General features: G+C 38.5%; 1 protein-coding gene across 2 annotated transcripts; it reads right to left on the bottom strand.

Annotated features, from left to right (window-relative positions):
* Positions 1 to 4834: 4834 nt before the first annotated feature.
* On the bottom strand, positions 4835 to 8041 carry LOC127771333 (V-type proton ATPase subunit F). 2 transcript variants are annotated; one of them, XM_052297225.1, is made up of 5 exons: positions 7920 to 8041; positions 7739 to 7814; positions 6385 to 6466; positions 5689 to 5771; positions 4835 to 5167 (listed from the first exon to the last, which is right to left on the bottom strand). In XM_052297225.1, exons 2-5 carry the CDS (start codon positions 7799 to 7801, stop codon positions 5003 to 5005), a joined length of 393 nt encoding a protein of 130 aa, XP_052153185.1. In that variant the 5' UTR covers positions 7802 to 7814; positions 7920 to 8041; the 3' UTR covers positions 4835 to 5002. The 2 variants fall into 2 exon arrangements, with proteins under 2 accessions (XP_052153185.1, XP_052153184.1); XM_052297224.1 differs by having other exon boundaries at positions 7739 to 7810; positions 7920 to 8037.
* Positions 8042 to 11662: the final 3621 nt, after the last annotated feature.

The following is an 11662-nucleotide window of genomic DNA, read 5'->3' as shown; positions in this document are numbered from 1 at the left end:
ACAAGCAATCCAGTACCATACAAACAATTAATATGATACCCTTCGATGAGATAGAGCAGATTGTACACTATATAAACTATAAACTAGAAGTAGTGGGTCATCAACCAGAGAAAAGCAAGCAATACTTTTTGATGTGGAATGGTGGCAAGAGCTCTGTCGGAATATATTAGCAAGGAGAAAAAGGTTTAGCATACTGGAATAAAGAAACCAAAACAAAAGAAGAAAAAGAAATAGAGTAAATTGTATCAGCGGTATACGAACTTGTCAGGTGAGAGCAATCTAGTGCACGAATTTATAAAATGCTCGTTTTGGTGCATAAACTTGTCCTGTGCGTGTGGACCAAGGCCAAAATGACACTATATGGCTAATTCTGTTGATTACGTAAACACATATCTGAGAAGATTTATATTTAGACATACACATGTTCAATGAAAAGATAAAATGAGATATAGTGATAGCAGAGACATATATGAAAACCCGATTAGGAGGCTCTGTGTAGAGGATTCATGACTTCACATGAAGCTTTGAAAATCCAAGTCTGATTGAAAATCCATTTTCAAAGCTTCGAAGGATTGGGTGTAGAGGCTGCGGGTCCAATTACATGGCCAATGAGGTTTTCGACTATGAGAGATTTTTATGCAGGGTTAGCAAATAAAAAAAGATGCTTTGGTTCAGTTGGTCTTTCAAATATGAATGAAAGATTTATTTGGCATTGAACCCAAAAAATGGAGATTGTAGGCACTTGATGAGGAATAAGCAACAGGGACATTGAATTTCCAGGTTATGTCATTTTGGATGGTCGTCGACAACTGGATGCCTTGCATCAAATATCCCAGATGAACAAGTTCTTCAATTGAGGAAATTTGTCAGAAGGAAAAGATCCAGTTGTTTTAGGAAAGTTCATTGTGAACACTCCTGTTCTTTCCTTTTTTTGTAAGTTTTGAAATGGGTGGTGTCTTCGGGCATGTATTGTTCAACCAATTGTCATTCCAAAAACTAGTTTTGGCACCATCACCAAGGGTAATTTCAAGGGCAGCTTGAATGAGTTGTGAGTTGTTTGTCCACCATAGTGCAAGATAAGTTGAGGCCGACCCAAGGCAGAATGTCATCTTTCTAGCTGAACTAGAGCCATCGAATCCTAAGGGCTCTTGCAAATTTCTAGAGATCAAGATTCAAGAATACCCAAACACCCCAAACATTTAGGATGGCATACTGTTTACCAATTTACTCGACTGCTACCCTCTCTCACATTGTCTGGTTCATCCCCTTCCTACAAGAACGCTCTCCTGAACCAGTCTATTCTTTGAATACCTGTTTCAAAGTATGCAAAACTGTTAAATGGTAAATGGGCATCGCCAAATGTACAGATTTAACTAGAGTGTTTCATCCCGTTGAACTGAAGAAACGTCGTTTCCAACATGGCATTCTCCCTCCCAATTTATCAATCAGGGGTATGGAATCAACCTTCGCGGTAGTGATGATGACCACTAGTGGCCTCCACCCTAGATACAAGACAACCAATAGTAAGTGTTAAAATAAGAATCAAATTATATATTAAATAATGTCGAATTAGAATTTGTTTAATTTTATAATGTTGGGGATTTTTTTATCTCTCAGCAAGGAAACCAGATAGAGTCACGCACAACCAGTCCCACCCGTTGACGTGCGTGATTAATTAACCCGATTGAATCACGATTATTTCCTTCATAAAAATATGCAATGATCGGAAGCGCCAATAACTTCCTTTTATTTGGATTGCCCACGATCTCCCGCGACGCTAGATAAAAAGGGGAGTCCAGCCGTGAAACGGGATACTGGTTCATGATTCATTCTCCCCTAAAACCCTAACTCTACTCGATCACTAAGGCATTGGAGAGAAAACATGCGGCTATGCTAGGGCAGTGTAAGTGGTGACCAGAAGGCTGTCGCTACCCCGCTGCTCATCACCGACGAACCCTTCGGGATCAAGCCAGTGATTTCATTAGCTCGACTACTATGACTACTTCCACTATGACATCCATGGCGTCAAATTACGGTCAGTTACCTTAATTTTCCGTATTAAGGTGATGATAGATGGCTAAGCACTAAAGTTAATAGACCACAAAATCTACATATAATACATGGTTTGCATTATGAACAAAGCTTATATTTTGTTATCCAAAGTGCTAGACAAAAATTAATGTTGACGGTACAAGGTGTACAATACTATTAAAGCAATACTCCGGTTGTTGTTCGAGCCATGGGCAGAGTGTGCCCATAAAGACAAGTGTTCTTGGTAGATGTTGTCATGAAAGCAACCAAGCAGCTTGAGCCATGGGTAAAATCAAGGGAGACAGAGGCAAGGACTGCGCCCATTAATGCGACGGTATGGCGCGCCCCTGGATGCCACTATTATCTAGGTAATAGCATGCTTCCGGTAATAGCTAGCTCCGGCTCCCGCCTCTCCAACTGAGCCATGATAGTGTGATACTCCCTCCATTTTTAACAGATAACACCGTTGAATCTTGAACGACTCTTATTAAAAAAAATTTGCAAATCAGTGATAAAATTATGTCAAACATATAATAAAGAATCAACTATATCATCTATTTAAAAAAACGAAGGTAGTAGTATTAAACTAGGACAGTTGGCAATGTGATTATAACTTAAGCAGTGGCTGTAGATCCGTTCTCGGACCACAACAGCGCTGGCATTCTTGTACATTAACTTACCACGGATGCTGCAGCTAACAATCAAGTCAGTTCCTCCTGAAACAATAAGGATGGTATCATGGGATTATACGAAGTACTCCATCTGTCCTGAAACAATAATGCTGGTATGGTCGTCCCTAGTCCAGACCATATGCATGTGTGTGATAGTGCTCGAGAGGCAAGCTCTTCGGAGGTTTCCAAGTTGACCTTGTGCTGGCCATGAGTTGAGTATTCGAGTATGTCAAACTGTGTTACAATGGGGACCACGTATGGAAACCAAGGCCCTAATTAATTTAAGAAGCTTAAAAAATATAAGAATCTGCTAGTTGGTTGCCAGCTTCTAATTAAGAATTTAAAGAAGATATTTCTAAACTCAAGCTTCTAGCTTCTAATTTATTTTTTGAATTCTATACCTACGTATTCAGATATTCTCATAATCTGTATGACAATCTGAACCGTTTGAAACAGTTTTGATTTAAAAAAAACTACAGCCCTCCAAATAGACTCCAAATTAGGTTAGTTGTCAGCTCTAGTGCCTCTACAGCTCGATCAGCAATCCGGTTCAGGGTTCAGACTTTAGAGTACGACGGATTGTTGTGTCCAATGCCGTACCAAATATCAGACGTATGTACGTACTCCCTTCATCCCAAAATAAGTCAACCTCGTACTAGTACAATGAATATGGATTTATTGTATTATGATATGTCATATTCTAGGATGGGATTGGTTTAAAAGATTGGTTTATTTTAAGATAGAAGAAGTAGGATTGGTTCTTTTTAATGTTTGTTTGGTCATGGCCCAAGGCGCAAGCACTGAAGCCAACTTGCCACGAGGAGAGGGAGGCCAGCGCTAGATCAACGTGACAACTGAACAATTGACAGCGTGATCGGCCGGGGCGATTCGATCCATTACACAATATGTAATAACGCTCGATCCACTGCTAGGCCAGGTTGAGAACATTGTTGCATGAGCAATTAATTTGTGTGCATCTACGTTTTGTTTAGGAAGCTTGAGACTCTGATAAACAAATGATGGATGCTCTGCTGATGAGAATTAAAAAAATAGATTTTTCAGCTTCTCACTTCACTTCTAGTTTGATTTTATAAAAAATTATGGAAAGAGGATGTAATATAAATGACATTATATTAGGAAAAAATTAACTTCTAATTTGATGATATATAAATATGCGGAAGAGTAAGTAATATACGGGTACGTTGCCTATCACTGAAAGCTCAACGCCATTAAATCCTAAAAAGTTCATACCCATGGGGAGTCAAACCAAGAAATCAAGTGCTACTGAGGCTCTTATAACCACTAGGCTACATGCCCTTTCACGACACATATTTTCTTTCTGTTTAACAGTTAGTCAAAATGTTTAAATTTTAATTTTTCAAAAAATTAAGGAATGAAGAGAATAGTACTTAAAAGTAGTTTTTCGATCATAGTTTTTTTTAGATAATGGAATAGAATCATAGCCTTTGCTCACAGAGGTACAACCATTATTACAAAAATTTGATCCAAACACAATCGCACCTCAAACAAGTCATAAAAAACGCATCCAAATCGATAAAGGCACACACCACTACTAACACCAATAGAAAAAAATAAAACAAACTTATTAAATTCTATTTTTAAACCTCCAACCATAATTAATGAAAAATTGCATGATCGTTGACTCCAGTTTGCAACGTGCAATTTTTATTAACTTGTTTTTATAACACTAGTCGGTCGTAGCGGAGACTTTCCTTACTGTCATCCGGCTTGTCTTGGATCATATCGAGTTGTGAGAATCTTTGGTTTTTTTTTTCTTATCATTGGATGATTTTGTTTTCTTATATTTTTACTTGGCATGAATCTTTGGTTTTCTGTACGTTTTACTTGCATCAATTGCACCTCCAGGGACTTCTCATCATCTGAAAAACACTCGGACTTGTGGTAACAAAACTCATAAACTGAAACACCTCTTTTCTTTATGGAGTCCTTCAGATTATGCTAGATTATGCACATTTATCTGATTGCAAGCGATTGCCAAAATTGATTACAGTTTGTCACTCAGGATTATATTTACCGTGGTAATGTCAACCCAAACTTGAAAACAGAGCCCACCAAACTAATCACAGAAGCACCGAACAGATTCACAAACATGAAAACACAACATGAACGTCGTCTTTATTTTTGCTGTAATTCAACTGGTTGGTCGACATCTCATTATTGAAACAAAATAGTGTTTACAATAGGCACAAAATGAATAACAATTTCAAAGGGTAAATGCTCCGAGTAGCACTCCCATGTTGCATGGGCATAACCAGTTCTCATCGCCTATCTGACGCCACTGATTCAGCGGAAAATAGGTACTTCACGCGAGAAAGGACAGAATCGTGTGCTGGGTCATAAGGATGATCCTTCGATGGAATCTCCAATATAGCAGGAACCGGTCTGTTGTAGCTATCCACAAGAAATCTAATCATGTTTGCAACCTGCCAAATGAAAAATAGAAAACCATCAGGTTGTGTGATTGTGTCGAACACGAAGAACCATTTTAGACTGCACATAATTTGTTAACGATTTCAGCTATTATAAATGTATAATGCAAAGCTGCAGGAACCTTAGGCCAGTAAATTGGTAGATAAATCACATAAGAATTAAAAAAAATTCACATCATTTTGATGGGTTTTTGTATTGAAATTCATTGATCATATGCTCCTGGGACATGCCATTTTGAAAACTCAGGAGAACGCTCCAAAGAAACAAGGCTGACTATGGCCAGGAGACTTAGTGACAAGCGGAAATAGTTTAGAATTGAAACAGTTTTGTTTTCAGTCACTAACTTTCTGAGGCCAGGAAACTTAGTGACAAGCTGACTTAATTTAGAATTGAATAGTTTTGTTTTCAATCATTGTGACTTTCTGAGGCCAGGAGACTTAGTGACAAGCTGATCAGTTATCACTTCATTATATAAACAAAGAAATAACCTGATGTATACAATCAAGCTACTTACATATTGACTGATGAGTACAATTGCAATGTCCTCCCTTGTAGTGAACTCCTTAAACGCATCTTCAATTTGTTTGACTGTTGTTTCTGTAACATGTCAGAGTAAAATTCAGCCGTGTGAAGTCTATGGACTACTAAAGCATTAGGAAGTCTGCTAACATAATAAAATGCATAAGGGTAACATAAAGATGAAACCATAAGCTCAGGGATGAAATTCACGTCCTACAATAATGAAGAAATTAATTGTCTCTGACATGTGACTGGGTGAGATCCACTTTCTTATTTTATTTCAAATAATATGCCAGCTACCAAGTGGAAATACGGAACATGTCAATAACTCTATTAAGCAGGAAATTATCAAGATTAATACAACCATTCAAGAAGATTGAACACCCCCTACCAAAATAAGCCTTGGGATTCAATGAGCATATGCAGCATTATAGTAAAAAAATTGGCAGAACTCAACAAATTAGGTCTTATCATGAAGAAGGCACTGATTTGTAGCTATCAAGTTAGAAGAAAGGATTTGGCAGTCAGGTAATGGAACATGTAAATGGGTAAAGATAATATAACTTGTGCACATGAGATGATCAACAGGATATCATGCAATGTCCCTATTGTAAGAGGCAGAAATCAGGACAAAACAAACAACAAGATATTGATAGAGAAATTAAGCATATTAGCAAGTGAAAGTTATTACTGTTATCAACAATAAGATAATTTGTCTTTTTCCTCAGATCAACATTGCCAACTCCAGCCAACAAAAACCCAGTCACCGTGTCCTGCAAACACAGGGCAGGAAACAAAACACTCCTGTCAGATACTCCAATCATGGCTAAATTACTGGGGAACCTGGAAACACTTAGAGGGAGTTATATATGTTTTATATTGATAAAGATAATATGAGGTTTTATGCCCGTTGTTAATTAAGAGGATTCAGTTTAGTCATCCAGTTCTCATCAAATTATGCTGGTTAGCTACTACTGGTTGCTACCTTGACTTAACCCATCAGGAGTATATTTTAAGCAAGCGAGAATGAAATTGCGAAGGGTCCTTGATGTAATTTTTCTTGAGCATCAGCTAGCTTTCATTCCTCGTATTAGGCATCAGCAAGCTCTTACCAAACAGTATGTAATAGCATTACATTTTTATATTTGTTTCCTGCTTGAAACCTTACATGTTACTCAAATTCAATAAGCTAGCAAATGCCACCAAAATTATTAATCATGAGCAATTTGACAAGCCGTAAATTCATATTTGGCAAAGAGTTTAGAAACCACAGAATGATTATGCGCAAATCTGATGTTGAAAACAGTTTTCCTCATCACACACATGTAACAGAAGGCACTGGTTTGTAGCTACCTAATTACTCCTTCCATCCCATGATAAGGTCATTTTTGTCTCTCCCCCATTTGTCCCAAAATAAGTTCATTTTTAAGCAACCATTACATCAGAGTTTGTAAAAGTAGTGGATACATTGGGACTAAATAAAGAGATGAATATTTGATTGGATTTGATAAAGTGGAGGTATTATACTCTCTTTTATTTTATATTGGTATGGATGGGATGGATGAAAAATGACAGTCAGGTACACAGGTAAAAGAAAACACACTGAGCCGGACTCAGGCATTACTACAATTCGCTGGATCATCAGTAGGCTTAACAAAATTGAGTATGTATCCTCAATCAACAAGAGCATTTTTTAGATAATGGAATATAACATCCCGGCCTTTGCTCAAGTGGAGCTACAGCCCATTATTACAAACTAGCACTCCACATGAGTGTAGTTCAAATAAGAAAGCAAACATCGCGGAAAGATAAAAACGAACCAATAAAAGCAAATAACAAGAGCATGTTAGAACACAATTCGCTGAATCATCAGTAGGCTTATGACATAATTGAGTATTTATCCTCAATCAACAAGAGCATGTTAGAACACCGGTAACTACTAGATGTAGAAAAAGAGCAGCGGTAGAGGCGGCACAATCAGCCAATCCAAGCAAAGGCAAAAAGCAAGGCGGAAAGGGGAGGAGGTGGGGGGTGGCTGTAACTACCTCGTCGGCGATGATGGCGATGAGCGCAGAGCTGTTGGTCGGGATGCTGGGCCTCCCCGCCATGGCGACCTCCTAGCTTGGGATCAGAGAGGAAGAAATCAAGAAATCGCGTGCGATTAGGGTAGGGGGTCGGAAGAATTCCGATCTGGATCGGGACCGGATCAGAGATAGTAGTACTTACGACCAAGGTGAGGTGAAATCGGCGGCGGCTTGGGCAGGATGGGATCGATCGATTCCGGCGAAGGAAGCGGCGGAGGGGTCGCCGGCGAGAGGAGGAGAGGGAGGGGGGGGGGGGGGGGGGGGGGGGATCGAGACGGTGTCGTGGTGTGCGGGGTGGGTCCCACCTGAAACTGAAAGGCTTCGTATATGTATGTACTTCTAAAGAATACGTGTATGTATGTACGTATGTATTGTACAGAAATTGTACTCGTATTTCAGTTGGTGTATTAATACGACTGCGCGTCGAAAAAGACAACTCGTTAAAAGAAAATCAAAAAGAGGATTGGTACAGGCAGAGGCAGCACAGAGTGTAAGGGCCAGAAAAAACGGCCCATGAGTTGGCCCTTGTGCTGCTGTGGAATAAGTCTACTTGGGCTCCCTCAATATATAGCTCATCTTTAATATGTATATCCCTGAATCGCAATACTGGATATTTAGACCTCCCAACTATTGAAATCGATGTAATTTGACTTCTTTTTTAAAGATGTGGGTCCCACATGCTGAGTCAGCCTGTTGAACTGGGTCAAAGCGCCATGTCAGTAAAACCGTACTCTAAAACCGCTTAGAGAATCAAATTACACCGGTTTTAATAGTTGAGAGGTCAAAATATCTGGTATTGTGGTTTAGGGTTGCGAGTTAGATTTGAGCTATATTGAAGGAGTTAAAGTGGACTTATTCCTGCAGCTGTTGCTGCTTATGGATTGTTTTCGATTTCAATGGACCAACCGAGTAGTGTTGCATAAGCAAAACGATGAGTTTTTGATGAACTTTTTTAATTCACATGAAGTTTTTTTAATGAACTTTCTATAATACCTTACACTTCCCTTAGATGGCTCAGATGCTCCTCCAAGTTCTTGCTATAGAACAAAATATCATCCACAGAGACTAGCACATAATTCCTGATCAAGTGAGCAAAAATGATATTCATTAACCCTTGAATGTATATAGCTATGGCATTGTTTAGCCTAAAAGGCATCACCTTGAATTCAAAATTATTAAATAGTCCCACATTAGTTGTAGAAGGACAAAGAATCTAAGGACCTAAGTTACATGTGGGAGAGCCCCTCACCTCAATGGCTAACTTTTAGGGTGGGAAAGGCCCTTTACAATCCTACAATAATGACCCTGGTGAGTTTAAAAGACAGTTTTATGTTTATCATGGTCCAACAATCTTATTTGATGATACACTGATCGGAGATCTAATTTGGTGAACCCCTGCTGTCTTACTACTACTAGTTCATCATCCAGAAGAAGCCTAGGCACATATGCACGTCGATGCTTGATTAAGTGCCCACTTCAGTCTCTTTCCAATTTCTGTCTCTTACATATCAGACTAAAATGACATGGACAGGCTAATAGCTGGCTGCTAGTGTGGGTGTGATTTATGTGCGTCCATATTCACTTAAAACAAAAATAACACAGATCTAATGATTTGTGTGCTCTTCTTTCTGACAAATTTTTCTCCTAGCTCTAGTGCTAACTAAACAGTTTATCCACCTTTCTACGTCCATTTCTCTCACAAACAATTATATGTATGCTTGCAGCAATTAATTTATCCTCTAGTATTTTTTTTTCTAAAGCAACCCTATCAGTGGTGACAACTGAACCTACTCCCTTACCATTAATTTATTTATATATGTAATAATACGATTCTTTCTTAAACCAAACATTTCATGCATCTTGGTTGATTTTTTATCTTCATGATGCATTATTGATTGGGCTCAGGTGCAGCATTCCTGCAGCTTTGGTCCAATACTCTGATAATTTTAAATTTAGCTCGAGATCGACCCTCTAATTATTTTGCTACAACGGCCTTTATATTCTCAAGTTGGATCCTCCTACTGTTCTAAATTTGGCACAAATTAATCACATCAACACGCACTAATCCTCTCAAAAGTCAAGGGGTCTACCTCTAGAATGCATGTACATCATGGTAGGAAGAACCCTAATTTATTCCAAGTAATAATGGGGATCCAAGGTGTCATTATCCATCATACTGGTGAGATGGGGAATACATACTTGGATCATGCAGAAGGAGGCCTCACTTTTCTTGCACTCTCCTTTTTCTTTTTCCTGATGAACAAGACGTGAGAAATTAAATTAAGAGGGAGCTGCATCATATCCTGCTGGGATGAGCTGGGTGATTAGAAACAAAAGATTGTGAAGAGTTCATCAGTAAGCTTGCAATTGCATGCATGCAGCACAAAGATATGCCACGTATAAATACTTTTACACATGTTCATATATAGCAGCTTGATTATTAACTGGACTCCTCTAATATTAAAGCTGGCTAGCTATTGCACCTAGTATAGGAGTGGAATATGCTTGGCTATTTTTAGATTAATTGCAGTCTGAATCATGCATCAAGATAATCCAACAAACACATGATAAATGATCAGAGAAAGACGGTTCATGCATTTTGGTGATTATAATGTTAGTGGAGGTACAAGCTAATTAGCATGGATGTTCTTATATGCTTCATGAACACTAAATTACAAAAACTAGTCCTTTCATGATTCTCTAATGGGAGTACACAAGCACATTTCTGCTAGAGGTATATAGCAATGCTAGAATACATGTTGAAACAGCTGTCCAGATGGAAAAATGCTGTATGGATGGATGATGGTGGTGCACACCTTCCAGCCTCTTCTCTAGGTCAGTTGTACCTAACAAAATGTTTTGGATTCTTGCATGAATTTTGCAGGATTTGCTATGGTGCTTTGCTGTCTCATGTATGTCGTAGGAATTCCAGTGTGAGCACACAACCTGCAATCTTTAAGCATGCTATTTCTGCTACTGCCTCTATCTTTATCTGATTCAGAACAGAAGCTTAACTACAGCACAAATAATCTCTATTAACAACGAAAATAATTTACTGATGACCACATGTCAGTGATGAGTCATAGGTTTGTAATTAAGCTGTTACATTATGGTCATTGTCAAGTGCACAACATGACCATGCTGACCTGATCAACTGAGTTCTGAACGAGTCTCACACGAGTCCAGGGCCCTAGCAGAAATTTTCTTTGCCCTGCTAAATAAGCACAACATAAACAGCTACGAAAGCGTGAAATAAACGGGAAACTATTCTAATCCCTCGAGGGGATGTTCCCTCGTTTACCTAAAAACCATTTAAACGGTTATGAAAAATTCTGAAAAAATTTGACAACATTCATACAACACATATATACAACTCCACAAAATCTTAAGTCCAAACTCAACTCACACGTCGAGATATAAAAAAGACAAATTCAACATATGAATAGTAGCGTACTGTTTATATCTAAATTTGTCTTTTTTTTGTTTCTCGATGTATAGATCGAATTTGAACTTGAATTTTGGTGGATTAGTAGGTATCATTATACTCTACATTGTCAATTTTTTTCAGATTTTTTCATAACTATTTGTATCGAATTTAGAAGAAAAAGATATACGAGGGGATATCCCCTCGAGGGATTAGAATCCATTCCCGAAATAAACCGAATGGATGCGCTATATTGTCAACAAAACCACCACCATTTTTCCAAGGTTGAAGCTCTAGGATCTACATAATCTGACCATGTCCATGTTAGACAAGGGGACTTTAGTGTCAACATGCATGTGCCAATGGACATCTGAAGCTCAGCATGACAAGTACCCTTGCAAGCTACCAACTCACAACTACACATGCAGGTAAGGACATTCTTCTAGTCAGAGACTGTATAA

The sequence above is a fragment of the Oryza glaberrima genome, chromosome 4, assembly GCF_000147395.1.
Source record: "Oryza glaberrima chromosome 4, OglaRS2, whole genome shotgun sequence".
NCBI lineage: Eukaryota > Viridiplantae > Streptophyta > Magnoliopsida > Poales > Poaceae > Oryza > Oryza glaberrima.
Note: the sequence above shows the minus strand (reverse complement) of the source record. Positions and strands in the feature narration are given on the sequence as shown.

Coding starts and splice junctions, on each gene's coding strand:
- LOC127771333 (XM_052297225.1), bottom strand. CDS start 7,801: ATGGCGGGGAGGCCCAGCATCCCGACCAACAGCTCTGCGCTCATCGCC. Junction 6,467..7,738: donor TCGCCATCATCGCCGACGAG/GTAGTTACAGCC, acceptor CTGTGTTTGCAG/GACACGGTGACTGGGTTTTT. Junction 5,168..5,688: donor TTGTACTCATCAGTCAATAT/GTAAGTAGCTTG, acceptor TTCATTTGGCAG/GTTGCAAACATGATTAGATT.